The sequence below is a fragment of the Acomys minous genome (assembly GCF_964271855.1).
Source record: "Acomys minous genome assembly, chromosome: 13".
In the NCBI taxonomy this organism is placed as follows: domain Eukaryota; kingdom Metazoa; phylum Chordata; class Mammalia; order Rodentia; family Muridae; genus Acomys; species Acomys minous.
Genome location: NC_140495.1, coordinates 112,434,431 through 112,461,927, shown reverse-complemented (window position 1 = coordinate 112,461,927; position 27,497 = coordinate 112,434,431). Strand labels below are relative to the sequence as shown.

Here is a 27,497-nt window from a genome sequence, read left to right as displayed (position 1 = left end):
AGATGTTGGGGTTGTTTTAAAAACTCCCTTCACAAGGACTACTCTGCAGAGGTAATTTATTGATCACAGCTGCTACCTGAGCCACAGACGGCCCTGGGGAGTCCCACCTCCTCAGGTCTGGGTTTGGAGGCCTTGAGAGCTTTGCTAGCCACACCAGGAGATGACCCCACCAGCACTCCAGGACAAAGACTTACATAGCCTTGAAAGCTTCGGTGGATTTTGCCTATGTCCACTCCTGCTCTGGTGGGGCAGGAGAAGTGACTTTAGGAAGCCAGGACAGGTAGGGGACAGAGTGGGCAAGGGAAACCTCAAATCTGAGGACAGCAAAATGGTTTCAGATTTCAGTCAAAGTCTTCCCTGTGGGTGTTGGGTAACAACTAAACCAGAAGATGCTGCTGCTGCTGCTCAACAGAGAGCACGGAGCCAAGACAAACGGGTGCTCAGAAAGGAGGGGGTCACTTGGTCTTCAGAACAGGAGACCCCAGAGGAAATGGTCAGGGGGCTGAGCAGCCGGAACAAGAAATCTGGATAGAGTGACAGTGCTGAGAGGTAACGTGGCCGCAGCAGTGGGGAGACCTCTGGCAGCAGACGTGCTGCCCTCCTCTCTCCTCCTCCTGGTGCTCTGGCCAAGAACCTTCCTCCATCACACAGTCTCGGGATCCCAGAGAAGGAAGATTCTGTGGACGTGGGGTCCAGGCAATGCTTCTTCATCTCGGCGTCCTAGAATCTCAGAGTAGCAAAGTCTCTGTAGGGGGGGCCCAGGCAGGTTCTAGAATTCAGGGTCTTAGCAGAAGGCGTGTTCCTGGCCACTTGAGCCACAGGAAGGGAACCAGGCGCCGGCTGAAGGTGGCCGTGAAAGTGTAGATGAGTTCCTGTGACTCTGCGTTGGTGAATGTCACAGTGCCCCCTTCATAATCCAGGGCGATGCCCACTCTCCGGGGCCTCAGCACTGGGAAGAGCTGGGCCTCGGGGCTTGTGTTGGCCCAGATGCCTGAAGGGGAGAGCCGGAGGGCCCACACCCCATCCTCGGGGCGCAGGGAGAGGTCCCCTTTCCTCTTCACAGAGTCCTTGGCCACGCCCACCATGCAGCTCTCCAGAACTTCCTCCTCCTCTTCCTCTTCCTCCTCCTCTTCCTCTCCTAGTGATTCCTCATCTTCATCTGTTTCCCAGTCTTCATATCCGTCCCCATAGCCAGCCTCCTCCTCTTCTTCCTCCTCTTCCCCTTCTTCTTCCTCCTCCCCCTCCTCCTCATCCTCTGACCAGCCTTCTCTCTCCAACTCTACTTCCCAGTACACCTTGCCCCAGGTGAAGCCCTTGCTGCCCAGCACCCCTGGCTCACAGTCAAACTGCTGGGGATGCAGGCCGTCACTCTGGTACTGGCTGGTATAGGTCACACACTTCCAGTCCTCTGAAAGCTGCAGGTACCCGCTGGCCGACTGTGGGTCCAGGGTGACACTTACTGTGTGACAAGTGAGAGAGTAACAGTGTCAGTGGTGGGCTGGGAAGGGGTGACCAGCCCCCCTAGTATCAGTGGCCGTGCTGCCTCACTGCACAGTTGAAAGAATGCTATTTATATCAAGCTGTCTGTGAACAGTGTCCCCTGGAGGTCCTCAGCACACACAGCACAGGTCTGGCCTTGGGCTGCCACTGCTGTTTGTTCTGAAAGAAGGACCTTATTATGGTCAGGTAGATAAGAAAAAGGACTAGAAGCGTGACCCATGACATCAAAGGATCGCCAATACTGTAGCCTGCACAGTAGATTGGTCTGAAACATAAGGGATAGGGCCACCTTTGGGCAGTGCCAGTGAGGGCCCCACAGGGCCGTTTTCTCTGAGGGAACATGGAACAAACGCTCATTCAGTTACCTGTCTTATACTCCAAGTCTCTCAGCAGCTTGCCTATGAAGGAGACAAAGACAGAAATGTTTCACAGACCCAGCAAACTCATGAGCCCGTTTCTTACTTGGTATTAATTCTGGGACAGGGCTCTACTGGACATCCCAAGGAGAAAAGATACAGAAGCCAGAGCTCCTTGGAAAATTAAGATGGGAGAACATGGTAGTGAGAAGCCATGGTATCCCCAAGTGTGGCCCAGCCTGGCCTCCAGCCGGGCACCTCCCCGGTGCTTACCCTGGAACTGCCTCAGGCCTCGCTGCAGAGAAAGAAGTTTATCTGAGAATTCTCCTGCCTTTCTTTTAACCATGTGAGGGATGGCTTTTCCAATCCAGAACTTCTTCCGTGGGTACCTGAAAAAGCGACAGACACAACCAAACGTCGTATGGCTCTCTTCCTGCTTTTTTTGCCAGTGTCTGTGTCAATTACAAAGTGAGCAGGGAAGGTCTGATTGTCCCTAATCGAGGGCAGAAGAACCGGCCAAAGCCAGTGCCTGAACCAGGACATGAGACTGGTAGCAGACCCCCACAAGAGAGCACCCCGTCTGCCAGGCCAGGCTTTCACCCTCCCTCTGTTACAGGTGAGGACAGTGAGCCCAGCTGGACTTCAGAGACCATGCTGGGAGAGCGCAGCCTCTAATCCTCCCACAAAGTGAAGGAAGGGCTGCTGTGCCTCAGGCACCAGTCACTCCCTCTGTTTACAAGGACCATGGTCATGGAGGGGGCAGGGCCAGGTGGGGGAGGGAATGAAGACCAGCAAATGCAACTCTTACCTGTTGGCAAAGTCCTTGGTGTCCTGCAAGGGAAGAAAACACAAGCACCAAAGTCAACTAAGTAAAACAGCATCTACACAGTCAATACCAAGTAACAGGCAGGCACACAAGAGCAAACAGCACACGGCTTCTTCCCCTAGGGAACTGCCGCTCTAGTGGGACACTGGGTAAAACAGAAAACAAACAATGGGCTGGAGAGGTAGCGGCTCAGGGGTTAAGAGCACCAGCTGCTCTTCCAGAGGACGCAGGCTTGATTCCTAGCACGCACTCACACCATCTGTAACTCGAGTTCCAGGAAACCCTAAGACCCCAGAGGCACCAAGCATGCACGTGAATAGACAGACATTCAGGTAAAAACAAACAGCCAGAGGTGACACGTGACCCGGCCTCTCCAAGGAGACACTTAGGCTAAGGTTTGAAGACTGAGAAAGTACTGGCTGCGTGTATGGTGGGAAATGGGAAAGGGCTTAGAGCCAGGCAGGGCCACATCACAGCAGGCAGGATGGGGTGCTGGCTCTTACTCCTCCCAGCACCCAGCACACCCTCTCCCCAGCTGTACACACTCGTGTGCACGCAGGTGTGGTATACCACAATGTATGCAGAAGTCAAAGGACAACCTGGGCCCGCTGGATCTCTCCTTCCAGCTGGTTCTGTGCACTGAACTCAGGTGGTCAGGCTTGGGGGCAGGTGCCATGTTACCACCTTCTTCCCTTCTTTATAATACTAACCTTCTTGAGCTCTGGCCTGACATGTGACCACAAGACACTACATTTCCCACATTCCCCACAATCAAGTCCGGTCATGTGTCTAAACTCCAATGGGGTGCAGGGGAAATGGCCAATACTTCTCAGTCTTGTCTTCTCACTGGCTGAATTCTGAACAGTGATTAGTTCAACTCAGACCTCATGGCTGAGAACAATATTCCCTAAGACTAGAGTCAGCCAGAAATAAGCCAGCTCCTGGATGGCCGCACGGACGTCTCAGACCCTCGCCTCTGAACTCCTACAAGGACAGAGAGGAAGTTCTGCTCTATATGAGCTACTGGGAAGCAACTATCGGGAACCCTAGGTGACCAGACACTTGGCTGCTCCTTGGCAAATGTGGCCGGAGTCAATGGGACAGAGGAGTCGTCCTGGAAGCTGCTGTGGACCCAAGTTGGAGAGGACAGCAGGGGGCAAAAAAAAGAAGCTGAGCATCCCACGACTCTTCCAGAGCCACACAAGCTGATACGGTGGCCAAGGACACTGAGAAAGACGCCTCGTGAAAGAGGAAAACAGTGGTGCTCTGCATGGCAGAGGCAGTGGGGGGACACAGGGTGGGAGCATCTGTGAGATGACGTGTTGCTGGGGCTGAGGCCTCCGCAGTCCTGTGCTGACTGGTTTTCACTTTCCTTCACTCAGTCCACAAAGCTTTGCTAAGTGATTCCTTGTGCCAGGCAGGCACTGATCCAGAAGCTAGAGGGTAGCAATAAAAAAGACAAATCCCTACCTGTGTAGAGCAGGCATCCTAGCAGAGGGAAGCAGACAAGAGAGAGAAAAAGTCAACATACAAATGTAACATCATACCGCTCTGTGTTAGTAAGTCAGTAGGGTGAGGGGCATGGGCAGAGGGCAGGCTGGCTTCTCAGAGAGGTAACGAGCCCAATCATCAGATCCCGGCTGTTCCAGAAGGTTCGGGAGCTTTGCTCCAGGAAAACTCGAATACAGACAAAATCTGCCAACTCCATCATTTTATGTAGTGGTTTTAAGCAGATTTTTCTCTCCTCGGCACTTCCTACCATGGCAGCTTCAGAGGCCGAGCTCTGAGGTACAGACTGGGGCCTCTGCGTAGTAGCTACTTCCAGGGTGGGTCAGGGGACAGCCACACTGGTGACAAACCCTAAGCCGTTCCACTCACCTTGTATCTACACATCCACAGACGGAAGGGCTGCTGGGAAGTCTGACAGCAAAGGCAGGCGACGGGGATTGGGCGGGGGGCAGGACACACTGGACAAGGCCTGGGAGCACCACACCAGCTGGAGTTGGACCTCATTCCTATCCTGCCCCAGGGTGGACCAGCCGGACATCTTACATGTGGCTCAATCTGCTGTGAAGAGTGGCCTCCTGCCTAGGCAGCCTGTGCCAGGGACTGACATCATGCCTCTTCCCTCCTGGGTACTGGTGTGTCCTGCCGCTGGTCTGGAACCCCATTTCCTAGAGACCTTTGTGTGTCCTCTGCTGGCATAAGGGTTCATTACCCCAAACCGTAGGTTCAGAGGAAACTAGGAGACAGCCCTTCTCCTGGCTTGTAAGGAGGGACGGTCTGGCCTTCCCCTCTTCAGTAGAACCCTAAGGGTGGCGATTCCTCTGGGAAGTGCCAGGAAGAAGAGGTGCTATCAGTGCAGCCTGCTGCTCTCACTTCGTGCCCTGAGGCATCTGTCACACTTGTCACTGTTCTCCAGGACGGAGCTCCATGGCTCAGAGGACTCGGCCTCCCCTCCCACGCACCTTGCGATCCTGACAGGCACAGCTCAGCCGTTCATCACCTTCTTTGTCTCCAGAATGATATAAGGCACCTACTAAGTCAGTACCTGCCTTAGCCAGGCGTGGCGCTGCTCGCCTATAAACCCAGCACGCAGAAGGCTGAGGCAGGACTGCCTCATATTTGAGGACAGATGGTATGTCACAGTAAGACTGTCTCAAAAACCAAACACCTGCCTTGTGATGAGGAGGGCCTGATGGAGGCTGCAGGCTTAGGAGGGTGACGGCAACAAAGACTTCAATTCTATGGCACTTCTACATTTTTAAGACACCTTTGTAGATGATGATTGTTTTTCTAAAGGATGCCAAGTTGATGTTAAGCTCATGGGACTCTGGACTAAACAAGGAGGATGAGGCTATTACACCCATATTTTAGACAATAAACTGAGGACCCAGGAGGCAGAATTTCTTTAAAGGCCACGTAGGAGCGTCAGGGCAGGCCCTACCCTCACTCCCCCCTGGGCCCCGCGCTCCTTACCTGCATTAGCTCTGCAGCTGGCTGCCTTGCTTTGCCTTCCAGCTCGGAGATGACCAGAGTCAAGCGGCCAAGCTCGCTGACGCCCCGGGTCTTGAACTTCTCCCTGCCCTCGGTGAGCAGCTGCTCCAAGGTGGCCAGCTGGTCCAGCAGGTGCTGCTCCCGCTTCTTCAGAAACTGGTGGCCCTGCTTAAACTCTGCCACAATGTACTGCCTCTGCTCCTGCAGCTTCGTCTGTCAGGGCAGAGGGCACGGTGCGTGTGTATGTGCGTCACCCCTAGGAAGTGGGCCCCGCTACATCCTCTGCTGTTCTTGTCCGTGAATCCTTGAGCCTTGTCACTCAGTCTATTCCCCTCACGGATCTCAGAGCTGACTCCGCCTGACTGCTCTGTCACGGTCACATGGCTTTGCAATGAAAGGTAACCCATGCACCCTGCTAATGGCATGTCACCCTTCGACATGATGTCTGTGTTACCCCTTTTAGGAAGCTCTGCTTGAGAGATGAAGCCCAGACTCAGCCAGTCCTCCTTTCAGCATCCCCATCATCTGTACATGAAGTGTACCCATCCCTTCCAAGTGGGACGGTGTCCTCCCTCCCCAGTGAGGCTGCAGTGTGGGTGCTCAGCGCCTCCGGCAAGGGAGGGTGCCTGCCCATGTGGGTGCTCAGCGCCTCCGGCAAGGGAGGGTGCCTGCCCATGCATACTGGATCTAGAGGTTTTCAGTGAACCTGAGCTCTCTCTAGCTTTATCTGTTTCACAGCCTGGCTACACACTGCTAGGCCTGACCCCGGCATCCCTCCACGGCCCATATTCCCTGACTGACCCCCCCCACTGTACGCACGCGCACGCGCGCACACACACACACACACACACACACACAAACACACACACATTCCCGCGCCCCCCCCAGAACTGGACCCGCCTCGTCAGCTGTCCCTCCTGACCTGAGAGCACACAGTGTGCTGCCAGTCTTCTGTACTGCGCACAGTGGGCCTCAGTCAGAGCCGCTCAGGCTTCCCTTGTCCCTTTCCTCTGCCCTGAAGCCATCGCCCCCTTCCAAACACCCCAGCTGCCCTCTACTCAGGAAATCACACCTTCCCTGTCCTAGGAGGAGAGCACACAATCAGGTTCCTCAACCCCTTCACAGAACAGCCATAGCTGCCAGACAACCCACTTTCCTATCAGAGGAGAAATCAGGCCCAAAGCCTGAGACATACAACTGGCCCAAATGGATAGCCTGCGCATGCAGGGATGGGGCGGGCTAGCCTGCTCTACTCTTGGGGAAGCCCCAGTTGGCCTGAAGCCAGCCTAGCAACCATACTCCTAGAAACACGGCCCACCTGCCCGGCCCCTCCCCAGCACCTCAGCCTCCACGTACCAAAGCATCCAGTATATCAGCCTCTCCCTTGGCTTGAAAGCCCTGAATTTTGTCTCTGTCTCTCCTTAGGGTGTTCAGGTGGTTCAGAATCTTTTCCTGGGGAAAGAGAAGCAGTGCAAAGAGATGGGTGTCCTGAGCGGTGGCAAGAGGGACACCAGACAGCGCCCTCCCTCTCAGGCCGTGGCGGGGAGGCCTTACCCTGTGCGGCAGGGCGGCCTTCTCCACCAGGACTGCGGTGTGGGGGCGGTGCTCCCGGGACTCGCGGCACATGACGCACAGCAGCTTGCCGTCGTCCTCACAGTAGTAGTGCAGCTTCTCCTGGTGGCGCTCGCACAGCTTCGCGTCCTGCGGCTCTCGGGCCAGCTCTCCCGGCTGCCTGCCGTTGTCCACCTTCAGCCGCTCAATGTTCTCCACCAGACTGGCCAGCTGCCACACAGGCCGGATGTTCTCTTTCTTAAAGGGCTTCTTGCAGAGCGGGCAGACCGGGCGGTTCCCCGATATGGGGCGGATGTCACTCGTGCAGCTGCGGCAGAAGACGTGGCCGCAGTCGATGGTCACTGGGTCCCGCAGGTAGTCCAGGCAGATGGAGCAGGTCACCTCCTCCTCCAGGCTCCTCAAGGGGGCTGACGCTGCCATGGTTCCCTCAGCCTGGGAGGAGGGGAGTTAGCTCTGCTCCTTAGTCCGGCTTTTCTTCCTCAGAGACCAGACCTGAAATTTAGAGCAGACTTAGCAAAAGGAGACGGGCGACATCCATCCCTGCCCAACATTGTTCAAGCTAAGATCTCGCAAGGGAGATGGCTCTGTCGCTGTTCTGGGCTGTGCAACGGCCCTTCTAGGGACGTGGGAGCTCAGCCAAGAAAAGCTGTTGCTGTCAACTTTCCCAGATCTGGTTCTCTTCCTGCTCCTGCCCCCCTGACAACAGAAAAGCCACTTGAGTACTCTGAGCCTCAGTTTGCCCATCCATAAAATGGAGAAAGAGATCTACAGGGGATTCTAAGCATGGTACACAAAAGAACTCTGTTGGAAACAGTTACATATAGGCCTGGTTCATGGGAAGAAGTCTAGGGGAAAACCCGGACCACTGACTCCTCAGGCCACTGCATACAGTCTAAGAGCTAAAACTGAAAGTGGCATCAAGAATGCAGGGCCTGCCCCACCTTATAGCACACGGTGGATGGCTAACCTGGGCAGGGAAGGCGTCTAACCACGGCGCATTCTGCAATGCTGGAACGGCAACACTGTCACTGATAGGTACAATGGGATCAACAGAGCTCAGTGGCCTGTTACAGTCAATTGCATCAGTTTGGCCTAAGAAGCCAATAACTGTCACAGGGAGACTGAAATGTACTTTAAAGCTGCCAGCACTAAGCCGGGCAGGAGCTAAACTGATACAAATCTACTCATAAACTAACATAAACTACTCTAAACCTCATAACATACATATATCCCAAGCACTTGCCACTATGATCCTCAGAGACTTCTCTCTCCCTCCCTGTCAACTGTCTGGTCCTCTTTCTCCCTCTCAACTGTCAATCTTGGCTCCACCCCTCTCCAGGAAATCCCGCCTTCCACTTCCTGTCCTTCTGCCCAGCTGATAGGCTAAAGAGCGCTTTATTGACAGTTGTTACATCCACTCAAGACATTCCTCCACAATTCCCCTTTTTAGTCTAATTTAAAAAAAAACCTTTTACCTATACATTGATGTTATTACACCAATTACGCACACAAGAACCACAAGACAATCGTTATTTTCATGTTATACTCATAATGTTTTGATGTCTTCAACCCCATCAGAGACTTTGAGAAGGAATAAAATTAATTAGCTGAGTAAATAGGAAGTGCAAGTCAGCAGCTTCTAAAATTGGGGGTGGGGGGAATGACAGACATAACTCATTGCCTGAACAGTCACTCAAAACTTTCTAACACGTTGGAGCATCATCTTCAGCCTTCTGGTCCAGTGTATCTGACAGACATACTTGTGAAACAGGGACTGCTAAGGACTTGCCTACCCTGTCTTGGCAGAGTTTGGCCATCAACTCCACCTGCTTTCCCATTTCAGGCAGAATTCTGTCTGTGACAGAAAAAAGGACATTTTTGCCCAGTGGCTTGTTTGCCACATCTGAAGCCATCTCCATGAGGAGGTTCATCAATGCTCATCACCTTCTTTGAGGCAGGCTGGGTGTTGCCAGGAGTCAGTATGTGTCATTTTCAAAGAATCCTCAAAACAATAAAAATTTCTGAGGTTTTTGAAGACCTTATCTAAATATTTTGCCTTATCTATCTATTGAACCTAGGATGTATACTCTTGTGATAAAATTGAATAGTACAATGAATTAAAAATAAATTTATCTTACATCAATATAAAGTATTCTATACCAATGAATTAAAAATAGCCTTTGAGTAATTAAGGCCTTAAGTTGAAGAGTAGATTCAATAATCTACCCTTTGTCCTATCATTTCTATATATTTCTATATTCTCAGAAAAAAATCTTTGAGTCCAACCTTGTTCTCTCTCTGAATAAAACCAATAATAACACAGCCAATTCCCAATGAAAATAAATATCCATAGCCCAAAACCTTACCCAACCCCCTTTAAGGGAAAATGGATGGTGTTCTCTTTTTAAAGCTTCTTCAGGCTGATTTGGGATGAATAATACCTATGTAGGGGCCCAAATAAAACTAGGAAAATGGTTAAACAAGCTAGAGATAGCATTTCTGGTCCAGTCTGTAAGTGTTGAGAAATTCAGACTTAATAAAAGTCCTTTGTGGGACAGTCTGATACGCTGGACCAGTTGCAATCAGGAGCTTTCTCCAAAGCTGTCCTGGGAGATGGTCAATCCTGATGATGAGCAGCAACTGCACTTGTGGATGGAACATGAGGAATGCAGGATGTCAGCACATCAGCATGCTGGAGGATGCATCCTGTCAGGTCTGATCCAGCGTCAGTGTCTGGAAATATATAATATCTCACAAGCACTGTACAGTTCTAAAACATTAAATGCATGAGGTGTGCAGGATGCGCAGAGCAATTGGGGCTGGTTCTGTAGCTGAATTCATGTCCGTATAGACTGACTTAAGTTAGCAGTCTCCCTTCCATCCAGGTCTGTTTTATTTTGGCCTCTTTCACAGAGGAAGTATAGTATCACCATTGCCAAAGAACATGCAATCATTATTTAATTGAAATAAAAACAAGACTGTATAGTTCTTAATGTCCTTCCCTAGGCTCTGTGGCTCCTGATGGATAGGCCAGGCCGCTACCTGTCTCCCTAGAAAATGTATCCTGTTTTACAGACAAGACGGTTGCCCTGAGCAAAAGAAAAGGCATTAAGGTTGCCCTTTGAAGTATATGAATTTTAGCCTTTGAGTTTTTGGGACCCAACTAGGCTGACGTGTACTTTGTCACCTGTAAGTCCTCGGTGTCTTTTTGTATCTGGTGTCACCACCACCTGTCCCCTGTGAAAATAGCTCACATTTAGAGGGATAAGCCAGCTGCCAGAGCAGTGACACCTCAACTCAGCATACAAAGGCTTTTCAATGTGGGAGGCATGCAGTTTGCAGGTCTGTTAATGAAAAATTTGTCAGTTTAAATCCTAGGCCGTTACACGCTGTGGAGAACAGGCTGATCTAGAACTCACAGAAATCCACCTGTCTTTTTCTCCACTGTGTTAAGAGTAAGGGTGTGTGCCACCATTACCCTGCACAAATCTACAAAATCTACAAAAATCTCAAGTAATTTTCAAAAGATAACAAAAAAAAATCCTGTCTTGGGTCAGTTGCACAAAATTAGGCTTCAATAAGCGAAGCCCTGCCCACCACTCTTTTGAATTTAGTCACTGCTAACTCACATAGGTGGACCCTTTCCAGAGAGAGCTAGCAAACACCTTGCAGCTACTAAGTTCTGAATTCCAGCCATTATGAACTCTATGGAAAAGAGTTTGGTTCCTTCTTCCCTTCTCATTGTTGGTAACTTAGCCTGGCAAATCTCAGCTTTCTGCCTTTCTCCCTGAACAACAAAAGCCAAGAAAAGGCAAAAAACAAAACAAACAAACAAACAAAAAAAACAGGATCATAGTGGCAAGTGCTTGGGATATATGTATGTTATGAGGTTTAGAGTAGTTTATGTTAGTTTATGAGTAGATTTGTATCAGTTTAGATTCTGCCCGGCAGTGCTGGCAGCTTTAAAGTACATTTCAGTCTCCCTGTGACAGTTATTGGCTTCTTAGGCCGAACCGATGCAATTTACCATAACAGTGGACCCTGCTAACAGTTACAGTACATACAGAGACTTAAAACTGCGACCTGCATGGCCCAAGGAGAAAACACAATGTTGACTCCTTAAGGATGTGATGTGATATTATACAAAAGTGCTCTGCAGGTGGCAGCACTATACAGACAAGGAATTACGCTGCTGAGAGCATGAACCAAAACACCCTTGGGTTTAGACATGTGTGACTTTTAAAAAATGTAATGAATAAAAAAGAAAAACGTGCATCCCACTTTGAAATGAAATTCAACTAGCAAATGAAGAAGTGAGCGTCAGGTCCCCTGAGCGTTGGCAGAGATGGGAAAGGCTTGGCTTGCTCTTGAGGAACAGGGCTGGCCCAGTGTTCTCAGCTTAACACACGCAGAGTCTGCAAGCAGGAAAGGAAACGAAACTGTGGGGTGCCTGTGGGCCTGAGCCCTTCCTAGCCACTTGCAGAAAGGCCTGGAAGTTTAAAAGCCAGGCAGGCCTTCTGCTGTGTTTTGTTTGTTTTTGGTTTTGTTTGCTTGCTTGCTGGAGAGAGGACAGAATGTATACTTTTCTGTGACAGAGTTCAGCTACAGTTAATTTTTCTTTCACCTAGAACGAGCCGCCTTCACCATTAGGAACCCATGGTAAACCAGCTCATGCAGGCCCAGTGGGTATTTAGATCTCCTCAGGATGAATAAAAACTATGTCCATGCACAGTGCGTTACAGTCAACATGGCAGGGCGTACAGAAGGTGACTGGCTAATACCTGGGGAAGGGTTAACAGAGTTAGACGCTCAGGCACAGTAACAGGGCACCGCACTAGGATTCTGTTTGGAAATAGTGAGCAGACCCTAAGGCTCAAGGGAATCAGGAAAAAATATAAGCATCCTTCCTGTAACTGCCACTGTCACAGCACACATGTCATTAACAGATGTCAAGGCCATCAGGTGAAAATTCTGGGCAGTCCCCACAGCGCCAAAGTGGATCCTTTCTTAATGCGCCTTGATGAGGGAGAGATCCAGTGGTCGGTCACCTTAGACAAATACCCAAACCAGCCAACCAGGCACAGGTTTCCTGATGAGGAACCACAGGGGTTAAGCAACATCACCTGGGGCTGGAGAGATGGCCCAGCAGTTAAGGAGCACTTGCTGCTCTTCCAGGGGACCCAGGTTCCATATTTTTAGCACCCATATGGCAGCTCACAACTGTCTATAACTCCACTTCCAGGGGATGTGATGACCTTACAAACACATGATGACATACAAACATGCAGGCAAAATACACCCCCACACAAAGAAATAGTTTTTTAAAAAATCAAAAAACAAAAATACTATAACCTATTAAGTTTTCTTGCCAAAAAAGTTTGACTTGATAGAACTTGAAAAGCCTTTAAATTTAACTTCCAGTTTGAAAACAATTTTAAAATTTAAAGCAATTAAACTTATCACAGAAAAGATGCTAATAGCACCAAGTTAAGCCACACCTTGAGGAAACAATGAAACAAATTCAGAACTTGGGGCATCCACAGACCAATTGTCTTTTAAAACCCCAGGGTAGGGATAGTGAGGTGGCCTGAGGGTAAAGGCATCTGCTGCCAAGCCTGCAAACTTGATTTCAGGACTTGAATTTGATTCCTAGGACTCACAAAGTAGAAGACACACACACACAGAGAGAGAGAGAGAGAGAGAGAGAGAGAGAGAGAGAGAGAGAGAGAGAGAGAAAGAGGGAAGGGGAGGGGAGGGGAGGGGAGGGGAGGGGAGGGGAGGGGAGGGGAGAGGAGGAGAGGGAGAAAGAAGGAGAAGGGGGAGGATTCTGGCTTGAAAAGGTTGTTGTAATAATACTTCAGGGACTTTCAAGAAAAATTTAATTGGAGATGATCCTAATGGCACTTACTGAGACTATATGAAAATCCCTGCTTCTCAGCAATCGATGTATTTAGAACGTTACCACTACAAGTTATATTGAAATGGTTTTTTAAAAAAAACTGTACAAAAAGAACAATTTGGGGAAACAAAGGTTACGTTTTCCTGTTACATTAAAAGGGTCTGTAGCCACCAGAACTGCTGAAACCAGAGTCCTTAAAGCCTTGCCTGACACTGGTATTGAACTAGTGAGTGTGTTCAGAACAGCCAAAGCCAACGGTAGCTCTGCAGTCTTTTGTTCCTGGGTTGCCGTAAATTTGACAGTCGAACCCCCACTGCCTGGCTACAAAGATTCATCTTGAACACATTCTATGACAGGCCAGAGGTACAAACTAAAAAAAAAAAACTCGAACAATCCAGGTTCAAAGTTGAGATTCTAGAATCCAATAACCAGGTGACTTCACACTCAGGATTCTCTGCTGAGGAAGCTGAGGGTTGGCCCTGTTAACCACGACACCAAAAGGCGTAGGGGTAGGAAGCAGACCAGGTGCCAAATTGTTGGCTCAACCCATTGCATTCTTCTTACCCGACCCAGCACAGCGCAAAATGGGGCCTGCAACCAGCTCTTCTGTTCAACACCCAGATGAGCTGCCTACACAGAAGCCTTGGTGAGCTGAGCAGGGCTGACAATGGGAAAGGGAAAAGCGCCCTAGCCTTCGCTGCCACAAGCTCACACCAAGCATTCCTGTAAAATAGCACCTTTTACTTTTCAGTGATGGAATTCAAGCTCGTATAATTAAGAGGAAAATGCCTGGTGGGGGGGGGGGCAGGGGGAGCAGGAGGAGGGAGACAGAGGGACAGAGAGAAAGGGAGACAGAGGGAAAAGCAGACCACACCCCTTTACCCTCCACAAAATCTAGTGTTTTGGCAAGACAAAGCCGCTCAGGCTGGCCTTGAACACTCTGCCCTCCTGCCTTCGCCTCCTGAGCACAGGGATGACAGGTGTGTCCCTCTGCAGAGACCATGTTGCCTTACCACATACACCTTGACCTCACTCACCCTTGATCACCACCACAGATTTCTGCAATGACGTAAGCCCCTTCACTATCCTCCCCTCCATCCTTGGTTCCCGGCAGAGCCACGAAGTCACCAGAAGTGAGCAGTCCAGGTCTTGTTTTGGTTTTTGTTTTGTTTTTTATTGGCAATCTGACATAACCCATAGTCACCTGTACGATGGAACCTCAGTTGGAGTATTGCCTAAATGAGGCGAGTGGGGCACGCCTGTGAGGCGATGTCTCAACTGTTAATTGACGTAGGAGGACCCCGCCCACTGCAAGCACTGCTATCTGGAGGCAGGCAGTCTTGGGCTGTGCAGCTGAGCACAATAACCCAGCGAGCGGGCTAGTAAGTTGTTCTTTAAATTCTTGCATTCCTGCACCGACTTCCCTCAGTGTTGGCCTGTGACCTGGAAAATGTAAGCTGAATTAAGTTTTTTTCCCTCCTTCTTCAACTTGCTTTTGGTCAGAACGTTTTATCACAGAAGCAGAAACACAAATTAGATCAGTTCACCACCACCGCTCCCTCTACTCAGATGCGTGTTCTCAACGCCCTGGAAGCTACTGCGTATTAATTACCTTGTGCTGAGGTCAGGGCCCCCTGCTTCTCGACAGCAGACCCCAGGTCCCTCCAGTAAGCCAGACGGGGTCGTTACAAACAAGGCCTGCCTGCCGTACCGGTACCCTGATGTTAAGAGAGGCCTGGGGACACACTCTACCCTTTGTCAGGTCTCTCTCTGTCCCCAGACCACTTCTCCGTTACAAAGCTGAGGCTCTCATACAAACACTTAACCTGCAACACATCTGCAGGTGGTGGGGGGGGGTGGCGACACTGTGCTTTGTGGCAACTGGATCCTGTGCACGATTCCTGGCTGTGAGAATCACTGTGAGCTGCAAACACTGAGAAAGTGTTACTGTGAAGGTCCACACCTCCTAGGCAGACGCTTGCGCTACTGCTTGCACACCTGTGCCCCCCTACAGCCCTCGCCTCCCCACCCCCCAAGCCCAATTCCAAAAGGAACGTAGCCAGGCTCTGGGTTCACACTTCTTAACAGCCAGAGTTTCTGGTCTAGGTGCTAAATTCCCTCCCTAGACCTGTGGCTCCTCTGCCCCACATCTAGAACCATACTACCTGCTTCCTTCCGCAAACCCCTGCAAGCCAGACAGAGCTCCGAGGACACAATCTCAGCTGTGGACCCTAGAGCCCAGAGAGGCAGGTAAGGGAACCTAGGTTTGCAGCCTGACCCCCATGGCTCTTGCAATTATCGGCTCCCAACATCTTGAACAAGTCCTTGGGCCTCCCAAGCAGCCCCCTCTTCCTGTCATCCTGTGAGGCACGAGCCCCCTCCCCCACCCCGCCGACTTAACTGCTCACAGGGTGTAGATTAAGGACTACTTTTCAATTTAAAATAAGTAAATTCTCCCAGAAGTAAACTTCAGCCAGCTATCACTAACAAACCTGGAGAGAGATCTCTAAGAAACTTCCAGGGCAACAGGGTGTGGTGGCGCATGCCTTTAATCCCAGCACTCAGGAGGCAGAGGCAGGAGGCCAGCTTGGTCTACAAAGAGAGTTCCAGGACAGCCAGGGCTAGACACAAAGAAACCCTGTCTCGAAAAACAAACAAACAAACAAAAAAGAAATGTTCGGGGCAAAAAGCAAGTGATCTAGCTATGTCAACTAGAGAAACGGCTAACCCTGCTGGCTACCAAAGGCCGTGTTCCCCAATATTGTAGCCCTGGTTACGGCTGTGGCTGGGTACCAGGGTTGTTCTGGGAACCCAGGCCAACAAGGTTCCACAGCCCAAGCCAACAACGGTGTTCAGGGCCAGGCAGTGTAAACCACTCACACACACCCCAGGGCCAGGCTCTGACCCGGTTAACTACAGGAGAAACTCCCACAGGGCTCAGAGGCAGCTAGCAGCTGAGAAGTCAATGAGACAAGACTTTAAAATACCCTCTTCCACAACTGACCTCCCCCCCTCACCCCCACCCGTGTGTCCTGCCTTTGCAGAAAATGGCAAGTTCTCTGTAGCAAGGACTAGAAAAGGAACCTTTATGGCCTGGCAAAACAGGTCACCTAAGAATGACCTGAAAAGAGGTCAACATGTACCCCGATCCATCAACTGCATTTTGGGAGATGGGCCCAGGTTCTGGCTAAAAAAACAAAAATCAAAAGTTGACAAACAAAACAAAACAAACAAACAAACAAAAAAACCACTAAAACTCTGACGGTGTCTTGAATGTCTGTCCGGGATGAGGAACCGTATCCAATCATTAGTTACAAATGGGAAAGTGGGGTTAAAGCACTGGCTTGGTCTGCAATGGCAGAGCGGATGGAGAGGCGCTTCTCAGCCTCGGGGAGGGGCGGCTGCTGCCCTTAGGTGCCTGGAGCAAACACCGCAGGGAGGCTGTGGAGAAAGAGGCTGGAAGACTGAGCAATCAGACAGCTCAGAGGAAAAGGGCGGTGGGTGGCGAGCTGAGTACTAAGCAGAAGTGTGAGTAATGGTCAGGGGCCGAGCAGGAAGGACAGAGAAGTGGGACACAGATGAAAGAGCTGGCCGCAGTAAGAATTCTGGGCCTTGAAAAAAAATAATTCTGTAGTCCAGCCGAGTGCGGGCGGCACACACCTGTAGTTCCAGCCCCTGGGAGGCTGAGGCAGGACGACCCGCACACATTCGAGGCTAACCTGGGTTACATAGCAAGAGTCTGTCTCAAAACAGTAACATAAAATGTCTCTCTGCACTCCTGTTCCCCTCCCCTGGCCTGGGACTGTTTTCTCAGGGTCAGCTCAGCTGGATAAAGAATTCTGAATTGCGTCCTAACACTCCCGGGGAGTTTGAGCATGGTTTGTTTATGAGCGCCTCCTATGTCTCAGGAACCGAGGTTAAGCAGGAAACACAAGAGGCATTCCTTGCCATCCGTGTGGTGGCTGCACCTCAAGGGCTCTAAGCTCGGAAGGCCTTCTCTTCTCAGACCTTCCTCCCCTGCGGGCACTGCTCCTTACAATGGCTGCCTGTCTTCCTTTCAGTCCCTTAAACATACCCAGCCTGGTAGAAAGTGACAGTGTGGCTTTCTGGCACCTCTGCAGGTAAAGTCAAAACTCTTCCTCTGAGGGGGTTAACACAGCCTTCCTGCCACCCTCCACTTTATTTATTTATTTATTTATTTATTTATTTATTTATTTATGTTTTTTGAGACAGGGTTTCTCTGTGTAGCCTTGGCTCTCCTGAACTTGCTTTTGTAGACCAGGCTGGCCTCGAACTCACAGTGATCCGCCTGCCTCTGCCTCCCCAGTGCTGGGATTAAAGGCGTGCACCACCACGCCTGGCCACCACTTTAAACTCTGTCTCTGTGAGAAGTGAATCCAAACCCCCTCCAGGCCCCAAGCGCACAGGACTGACCTCTTCCCCGCTGACTCACTCACCACCATCCCTTCCCACTCCAGTGCCTTGGCCTGCTGAAGCTCGCAGCTAACCCCTCCCCCCCACCCCACCCCACCCTGCTGGCGACTCCTGACCACACCGGAACAGGCTGTGTGTGTGTGTCCATGATCAGGTCAGAGCGTACAAGGTTTATCCCAGGAAGGCTTAGGGGCTAGGTGAGAAAATGATGGCAGAGGCGTTACTTCGGTGTTAATCGCTCCCACCTTTTTAAGACCTAGGTGTGCACCAGTAAACGATATGTAGTACCCACCCCTACCCCCCACTTTTCCGTTTTGAAGAATGAAATCACAGCGTGAAGCTTTCCATTCTGTTTTTGCTAGCATGGCAGTGAGGGTCACTCAGGCTGGTTCTGCTCATTTTCACTGCTGCTCATCAGACTCGGTTTACTTGCTCCTACTTCTGATGGCCATCTAGGATACTTAAGTTTGGACCATTACAAACACCGACCCTGCGACCCTATGTGTGTACACCCCTCAATTGTACTAGAACGTGCCAAGCTGTTTCCAAACCAACTGTGGTGCTGTATGTGCCCACCAACCAGCTCCACAGACTCACTACCAGCTTTACAAATCTAGCCAAGTTGGTGCATAAGATACAGAATCTCATTATGTGTGTGCATAACGCGAAAAGAGACAAAAACAAACAGTGCGCTCGAGAGAGAACCAATTACAGAGCAAGGAACTCAAAAGTGGGGGAAGGCACTGCGCGCTTTGATCCACTAGCAAACGTGGTGGCTTGTGCTAGCCTTCTGGTGAACGGAGGGGCCTATCACCTTCCGTCCTCCCCGACCCCCGTAACTTTTCTCCCTGGTTTCTTTCTGGAGACTCCATGCTTACGGTGGGTGGACCTCTCCCTCAGTTCCAGAGTGAAGCAAGTATCAGTCTCAGGCACGTTACTAACCTATACCCTTCGGTTCAGGGAAAAACACAAGTCCATTGCCAGCAGTCACAAAGGAGACAGACCTAGCTGGGAAAGGAGAGAAATTCCTCTGGTTTCTTGGGAACTTGCAAGTCATTAGGTTTGTATCTCTGAGAGGCGTCGCCCTGCTGTGCAGAAGGCTAATCTCTTGATAAATAAGCCAACCTGGGAGATGACGGGGAGGGGGGGGCGCATATTTTGACAGCACTTAGTCGAATCCTGTGCCCAAAGCCAGCCCTACCCTTAAACCTGTCAGTCCCATGAGCCAGTAAGGCCTCCTTCTGCCCCACCAGTTTGGAACTGCCTGTTAGCTGTTTTGTTTTGTTTAAGGGGAGGGGACCCAGCTGACACCAAGATGAAGTCAATGGGCTGAAATGAAATACATAACTTACAGGAAGCATCAGCCAACCGATTGAGACAGGTCTCTCAGGAAAGGCAGACACATAACCACAGCCTCTGCAAAAACGGTGGACGGTCAGGTCTGGGACATCACAACTCCCCTGGTGTCTCCTAGAATCTGAGTGGGGAGCACAAAGCCTCATCTTCTACCATCCTTTGCAGTCACTCAGTCAAAGCCTGCATCAAAGAGTCCTGGTCAGCCACCTGGACTTCCATGCAGCCTCAGCTACCCTGCTGTGCTGGCCTTGGCTTTCCTGGGCTTCTATACCCGTCACGAATAAAGGTGTGGATTACAGAGCTGTTCACAAAACTGAAAGGTTCAACAGGCACACCAGCATATTTAATGTGACACTGCTGTTGTCAGCAGCAGCCCAAGCAGAATAAAGATGGCTGAAATCAATCGCTGAAGGGGAAATTTGGGGCTGGGGGTGCGGTGTGTTGCACTTATTTTCGACAAACTGGCTATCATGCAGGAAAGGGCGGGTTCATCAAATGTAGTGGGGACTTGATGTACAACAAGGCCTCATTTATTCAAGGCCAGCCTCAAACTTGTTCTTCTTTCTCTCCCTCCCGAGTGAGTGGACTCCGAGTGGGTGCCACCTTCCCCAGCTAAACCAGGGTTTCTAAAATCACAACTGGTGGCTTCCTCATGCTTGAGGAGGCAGAGTGAATCTATCTACCCATGTACACCTCAGCCCAGGTACAGATCGAGGGCCCTCATGCTTGAGGAGGCAGAGTGAATCTATCTACCATGTACACCTCAGCCCAGGCTACAGATCGAGGGCCCGTATTATGAAAGGGGAGACCTTGGGGGGAGGGGAAATCACAAATGGAAGGTGTGGCACAGCTGGTACTGTCGATCACGGGCAGAGGCAGGTGGATCTCTGTGTTCTAAGCCAGCGTGGTCTACCTAAGTGTTCTAGGTCAGCCAGAGATCCAGTGAGGCCCTGTCTCAAAAATAGGTAAATAACCACAAACGGAGCCAGGGGATTCAGTGTCCATCCACGAGTAAGTTCTGACTCTTCCTATAGTGTGTGCGTGTGGGGGGGGACATGGGGGGGAATCTCAGCAAGCTAATAGGGAGCTACTGTGCTATCATGTATCTTAGGGTCTCTGATATGGGATCAATGACACATGTCATTTAACTGGCAAGATATTCTTCCACGTGGAACATAAACTCAGGTATATAAAGCAACCAAAGCCCCAGTGGACAGGACGTTCTCCACAGTTATGTGGAGAGTGGGGACTGACTTTGTCATGAACCCTTGTGCTCCATATTTGACCACGTCCCCGTGGTAGGGAGGCCTGGTGGCACCCAGAGAAAGAATAAGCAGGCTACCAGGATGAGACTTGATAGCCTATGGCCTGATAGTGGGGGAGGAGGTCCCCCTCGGTCATAGACCTAGAGGAGGGGAATAGGGTGAAAGCAGGAGGACACAAGTGATGGGATAACAACTGAGATGTAATCTGAATAAATTAATAAATTTTTTAAAAAGAAAATTAAAAAAATAAATAAAATAACAAAAGCACACCATATATTTGATGAGGGGTGGTATACTGGGCTTCCTTAGAGTCATAGAACTTGTGGGACGAATCAATCAATCCCTCCCCTTCTCTCCCTCTGTCTGTCTGTCTGTCTGTCTGTCTGTCTGTCTCTCTCTCTCTCTCTCTCTCTCTCTCTCACACACACACACACACACACACACACACACACACACACACACAGTATTTATTGGAATGGCTTACAGGCTGCAGCCCAGTTAATCCAACAATGGCCAGCCGTGACTAGAAAGCCCAAGAATCTACCAGTTGCTCCATCCCGCAAGACTGGGTTAAATCAGCTGGTTTTCTGTATATGCTGGAATTTTGAAGAAGTAGGCTCCAGTGACAGTGAAGGGATAGATGTGCTAGCAAGACCAGGGAAAGCAGGCAAAAAGCAAGCGTTTCCTTCTTCTGTGTCCTTATAGAGACTTCCGGAAGAAGGTGCGCTCATATTAAAAGTCTGTCTTCCCACCTCAAGATCCAAATTAAAGAGCTGTGGCTTCCAGCCTTAAAGTCCAGATCAGAGCTGTGTCTTCCCACCTCAGAGGTCTGCACTAGAAGTAGATTAACCCACTTTAAGCCAAACAAAACCTCTCACAGGTGCGCCCTCCACTTCTGGATATGGAGTCAGGCTGGTAACCAGGAGCAGCCATCAAGGTGGCCTTTCTCCCTCAGAGTTCTGAAGGGGTCTCCTGTGTGATGTGAGTCTCATTCTGTCATTCCTCTTGCTTAGAAACCCGTAAGGCAGGGCTTTGAGATGGCTCACCAGGTAAAGGCGGTTATCACTAAGCCTGGACCCCTCCCCCCCACACCGAGACTCAGACCCACATGACCGGTGGAAGGAAGAAACTAGCTCAAGCAAGCTGTTCTCTGACCTTGACACGCACCATGGTACATGTGCCTGCACACCAGAAACTTCCACTTCATGTACACTGTTAAATAAACTCTTCTGAAAAAAAAAAATAATAATCTGGCCCCAATTTACACACTCGGCCCCCGAACCCTGCTTACCCTTGCCTAGTAGTCCATAGTAAGAAAACAGGGGGAGAGGCCTTCATGTACCATCCTCTTGCTCTGTCCTGGTACATTCCGTTCTCAGGCCCAGCTCAGCCTCGAGTAAAACACCCCCTATCTCTGATCTTCCCCAGTTCTGTACTTCTACGATAACACTATCACACTGCTTTATAGCTGGGTGTGTGTGTGTGTGTGTGTGTGTGTGTGTGTGTGTGTGTGTGTGTGTGTGTGTATTCTCACCGAATCAGAGGGTCATACCTCAACGATCCCTTTTATCTCCAGTGGCTGGCCCCAAATCGTGGAATCGTGTCTGTAAAACACTATTCCCAGATTCAGAGCCCCGTTAGCATCTCTGTTCTCAATTACCACGACACCCTCACCTCACGTCCCTGCTTCAGCAGCAGGATCTGAGCATCAGACAAGTTACGCCTCAATCACAACCCCCACCCCACCCCCAATCAGGGAAGGGCGACATCCCAACATCCCGTGCCCATCAATCGGGCCGAATTCTACTTCACCCTGGGTGCCAATCATAAGCTAAGCCTTCGTGGGCTACAAACAACTTCCCTCTTGTTTTCTGTCGTGACCCTGGGAGCGTAAGTCCCCTGCAAGCCTTAATTTAAAACGGAGTACAGCACCAGCTCCAGAAGCCTTAACCTAAACGGTTCTACCTGAGGCTCGCAGAGTTCTGTGGTGGCAGATCCAGTCTTCGTCCTGCTAGTTAGTCTCTTTATACAACGCTGCAAGTCACCCACCACCCTAGCATCTCAGTTCCCTTACCTTCCCCGCTCCCCACAGACAGACTATATATACATCTTTGTTTTGCCTGCTACCCACTATGTGGATCAGCGTGGCCTCAAACTCATCTGCATGCCTCAGCCTTACAGGTGTTCAGATTACGGGAAATCGCCATTCCAGCTGGCAAGACTGGTTCCCTCCTCCTCCTAAGTTTTTGGGTCTATCTCGTGTGTACAGGTGTTTTGTCTGCTTGTATGTACGTGGACCACGTGTGTGCAGTGCCTGCAGAGTTCCGAGGAGGCTGTTAGACAGGCCGGAACCGGAGTTACAGATGGTTATGAGCCAAGTGGATGCTGAAAACTGAACCTAGGTCTTCTGAAAGAGCAACGCATCCTGTTAATCATGGATGCAAGTCTCTAGCCCCAGACTTGGCTCTTGCCAAGAGGAGATAGTGTCTGAATGCCCCCCAAAGCACCCTGAAAAAGGAAAGGGGCACAAGGGCAATCGGTTCCCAGTAGTCAAAGCTGCACCGATGTCAGCAACAAAACAGAGTGCTACACTGGACTATAACCCAGCGTCTAAAATCAATGCCTGCAAGTCAAACTGACACAAACAAATGGATGAGTAAATTAATGAAGTGGACACGTCTCATACAGAATAATTTAAAATCCATTAACTCTTGAATTCCTTAGACGAACAAAGCGCCTTCCTTCCAAATAATACTGTATGCAAAGAGGACAAACAAAACAAAACAAAAAAAAAACAGTACAGAACTTGACATGGCTTGTGCCTTTAATCCCAGCACTCGGGAGGCAGAGGCAGGTGAATATTATGAGTTCAAGGCCAGCCTGGTCTACAGAGTTCCAGAACAGCCAAGGCTACACAGAGAGACCCTGTCTCAAAAAAAAAAAAAAAAGACGACGACGAACACATACTCGGGTCAGTATTGTCATAAATCTCGACAACATGAAATCCTTGCTAAAGTGTGCTGAACGCGGCAACCTAATTCCACCCTTTTAACACTAATCTTAAAAGACACAAGATAGAAGGGGACCGCACCACCCTGCGTGCAGGCGCTACGGGCCACATCCTAACACGCCTCCTCAAAGGTCCACGTGAGAAAGGCTTGTTCCGTGCACCGGCCCTGCTGGAAAGCTGTACAAAGAGTAAGAGGTAGGACTCTAGGACAGAGAGCGCGTCACAGAAGAGGGCCGCGGTGTAACACTCCCTCCCGGCATCCGGCTATGACTAGTGGTTTGGTTCCGCTGCGCACTCCTCATTATGAGGTTGCTCCCTCGCCACAGGCCCAGAGCAACAGGTACCGGGTGCCTCATGGCCTGCAACCTCCAAACGCCTGAGCCAAAAGTAAACCACCTCTCTTTGTACAGTAATCATCTGAGGTATCCATTACACTAGTATCTCTGAAAAGTTCACGGAGACAAAAATCTAAAAATCGCCACAGCCAACCAAATGCAATTGCAGTCACCCAGATGAGATTGTGTAGGGGGTAAGTATTTCAAGAAAAGAAAAAAAAAAGGAAATGTGAATAAATATACAGTGGACTTGGGCCAATAAACACATGTAAGATGTTAATAAAGGGGGAATCAGTTTGGGCTTATATAGGAACTGTACAGACTGTTTTCTCCATTTTTTCTGTAAGTCTACAACTGTTCCCAATAAATGGTGTATTAAAAATTGCAACCAGAGCTGGGTGTGGTGGCGCATGTCATTAATCCCACCACTTGGGAGGCAGAGGCAGGCAGATGGCTGTGAGTTCAAAGCCAGCCTGGTCTACAAAATGAGTCTAGGACAGCCAAAGCTACACAGAGAAACCCTGTCTCGAAAAACCAAAAAAAAATAGAATTGCAACCAGGCATGCTGGCAGATGCCTGTAATCTCAGTAACCCAAGCACTCAGAAGGCAGGAAGGTTAACCATGGTGACACCCTTTCTTTTATTTGTATTATTAATAATAATAATTGTTATTATTATTACAACTATTATTATTACAAGCAAAAAGCTGCAGTTTCAAAGACATCACTGGAAGCCTGCTTTTAGAAAGGTGTTTTGACGTTGATTAAGGAATACTACCGGGGTCAGAGTCCATCTAACAACAGGTTCAGGCATGCATGAACACATGTCATTCTTCCCTTTTTTTAAAGCATGCACACAAATGGTTGCGCTGTCAAAATCTGGAATGTACTGGGAATTTCTAAGTTCACAAAGTTAAACTTACACACTTTTTTTTTTTTTTGGCTTGTTTTTCGAGAAGGGTTTCTCTTTGTAGCGCCGGCTACCTTGGAACTCACTCAGGAGACCAGGCTGGCCTTGAACTCAGGGGATCCGTCTGGGTCTGCCTCCCAAGCGCTGGCATGAAAGGCGTGCGCCGCCATCGCCTGGCTTACACACTTTTTCTTTCCCCTCCTACAGCTAATTATGCAGTAAACCATCAGGGATGATAATACTACACAGCTCCAGGTACAAGTGGCTAAGCCAGTTCACTCTGACAGTAAATAAACAAGACAAATAAAGGCGATATAAGGTAAATAAATATAAGGAGACCTGCCTTTGGGTCACACGGGGCTCCAGGCCACCAGGTGGAACGTCATCCGGGTCCCGCTCACTTTCTGGCTCTTGGGGACTGGAAGGGACCGAAGTGACCTGGGCTGGATCTGAAGAGGAAGGAGCACACGGCCGAGCTCAGGACGGAAAGGCCCAGGCGCGAGCCGAGGACGTGGCGGGCGGCCGCCGGAGCTCGCCGTCCCGCTCCGCCCGGGGCCCGCAGCCGCCCTCGCCCTCCCCACCCGGGTCGCACGCACGGCGAGTCTCACCGGCGCAGGCCGCGCTCGTGGAGGGGGAGCCCTCGGTGGCTCCCCTCGGAGGAGCCGCTCGGGGTGCAGCTGCTCAGCAGGCGGCCGGACCGCAGCCTCCCCGCCCAGCGAGCTCCCGGCGCCCCGTGCCCTCCGCCGAGATTTCTCCGGGGCCGGCCCTGGGATTGGCCGATGGCCGAACTCCGCCGTCCAATGGGGAACTCCGGCCCGCGTGACGTCACCGATCACCGGGCAAATCCCCGGGCGGCCGGCGGAGGAGGCGAGGCGGCCGGGCCCGAGAAAAGGAAAGTGAAATCGGAAGGGGCCGGTGCGTCACGGCCGTCGCCCCGGCCGCGGGGGTCGCGCCAGGCCTCGTGCGCGTCGGGGTGCGGGAGCTCCCCAGCTCGTGGCTTACTCCCCGGGGGTTAGGGGGTGCTCGGGAGTGCCTGCCGATGGGACTTCCTCCTCAGGGCCTGCCCTTAAGGAGGACAAGCGCGGACATCAGTTTATCAAGTATTTCCAGGATCCGTGTACAAAAAATAAAATAAAATAAAATAAAAAATTGACCATTTTCAAAGCGCCTAGCCAGGATGAGGCACTTTCGCCAAATAGCCAAACTCTCTCTCTCTCTCTCCCTCTCTCTCTCTCTCTCTCTCACACACACACACACACACACACACACACACACACACACACACACACACACACACGCTTCTTGCCAACAAGCCAGATGGCAGGAGTTCGAATCTCCCCTCGCACCCGCAACACGTTAGGAAGCCAGACCGCGCTCACTCAAGTTGCTCGTGCTCTGATCTTCACACGTGCGCACTGGTAGCACGCGGACCCCGCTCCCCTACACTAAATAAATAAATGTAAAACATTTAAAAAGACCCTAGCCTTAGGGAAAACGGAGGCATTAGAGTTCAAAACCAGTCCGGGCTACCTAGGGGGTTAATTTACCTAAAAAGGAGAAAAACAAGAGAACCGGCGAAATCCGGTTCTGAGGCTGCAGGAGCGCTGTGGGCCTCCAGCAGCTCCGCCCCTAGTGGACCTTGGCCCCCCTGGCCGGCGTGCGCAGGAGTCCGGTGAGGCAGTGAGGTCTCTGGGTTTCCCGGCTCCTGCTGCTTCCAAAGAAGGGGTCCAAGCTGCAGGGGGCTCCGAGCGGACAGGGGTTTTGGCGAGTGCTTCTATGAGTTCCGGTAGCTGGTGGAGGGAGCCGGGCTCAGCGCAGGGTGCTGACCCGATCTCCGCACATGCTAAAACCACGTGGTAATTGCCCTTTGAGTTGTGTTTTTTTGCTTTTTGGTTTTTTTTGGTTTTTGTTTTTTGGGGTGTGTGTGTGTGTGTGTGTTCGTTTTGAGGAGTTTTTGGTTGGTTGGTTGGTTTAGTTTTGGTTTTTGGAGACAGGGTCTCACTATGTAGGCCTGGCTGCTCGCTCTGAGCACGGCCAGCCTGGACTCTTCCCTCTGACTGTTTTTTGTTTGTTTGTTTTTTCACTTACAGCTACAATAAAGATCTTCTCTCCAGGCGTGGTGGTGCACGCCTTTAATACCAGCACTCGGGAGGCAGAGGCATGTGGATCTCTTTGAGTTCGAGGCCAGCCTGGTCTACAAAGTGAGTCTAGGACAGCCAAGGCTACACAGAGAAACCCTGTCTCGAAAAACCAATATATATATATATATATATATATTTTTCCCCCATACTTTAGGAGTATGTAGAGTACCTTGGCATTCAGAGCCAAGGAATGTGACAAAAGTCGCAGCGGGGCCTGGGCACATAGACCCCAGGAGCACTGCCCATCTCCACAGGCCACAGCCAATCCCAGTGAGGGTCACGGAGGCACAGAGAGATTCCCCTAGAAGCCTCTAAAAGAGCCCCTGAGTTCCTCCTGGGGGTGGTGGCCATTTTGTGTGGCCGACTGACCCCTGCCTGCAGGCTGTTTCTGCACAATAAGCGCTCTTTGTTTTTACATACTATTTGAGTCTGGGGTCTTTGTTCAGCGATTTTTGGACCCTTACAACCCTACACAACAGACCTCACAAAAAAGATTTATGGGGCAGGCCGGGGGGTGCAGCAGTGATGGTGCAGGCTTTATAGGGGTATGGAGCTTGTGTATAGGGAAAATACATGACGGTGGTGAAGATCCTATTGGCCTTTAGTTGATAATGATGGTTGAAGGTGGGGGTTGAGGGAGCATCTGACTCTGGTTGACTAACGCTCTTTGTGTTTCATTTTTCCATTCACTGTCTAAATGGGTGCACCATTGTACATTAATCTGCTGTGATTTCTTCATGTACGTATGTATGTATGTATGTATGTACGTATGTATGTATGTACGTTGATAGTACTGTGGAGAGACGGCTCAGCGTTTGAGAGTGCTTGTTCTTGCAGAGAACCTGGGTTCCGTCCCCAGAACCACATGGTAACTCCCAGCTGCTCAGTTCCGGGGGA

The 27,497-nt window shown here is 50.5% G+C and overlaps 1 protein-coding gene across 5 annotated transcripts; it reads right to left on the bottom strand.

Moving 5' to 3' along the window:
- Positions 1 to 39: 39 nt before the first annotated feature.
- On the bottom strand, positions 40 to 25,226 carry TRIM26 (tripartite motif containing 26). 5 transcript variants are annotated; one of them, XM_084753848.1, is made up of 10 exons: positions 25,056 to 25,226; positions 24,803 to 24,908; positions 7,234 to 7,743; positions 7,036 to 7,131; positions 5,662 to 5,892; positions 4,153 to 4,170; positions 2,665 to 2,687; positions 2,130 to 2,245; positions 1,866 to 1,898; positions 40 to 1,459 (listed from the first exon to the last, which is right to left on the bottom strand). In XM_084753848.1, the coding sequence occupies exons 3-10, from the start codon at positions 7,669 to 7,671 to the stop codon at positions 777 to 779; spliced, it is 1,638 nt and encodes a 545-aa protein (XP_084609974.1). In that variant the 5' UTR covers positions 7,672 to 7,743; positions 24,803 to 24,908; positions 25,056 to 25,226; the 3' UTR covers positions 40 to 776. The 5 variants fall into 5 exon arrangements, with proteins under 5 accessions (XP_084609974.1, XP_084609973.1, XP_084609971.1 ...); XM_084753847.1 differs by having other exon boundaries at positions 24,799 to 24,908; positions 25,068 to 25,226; XM_084753845.1 differs by having other exon boundaries at positions 25,068 to 25,226.
- Between the last annotated feature and the right edge of the window lie 2,271 nt (positions 25,227 to 27,497).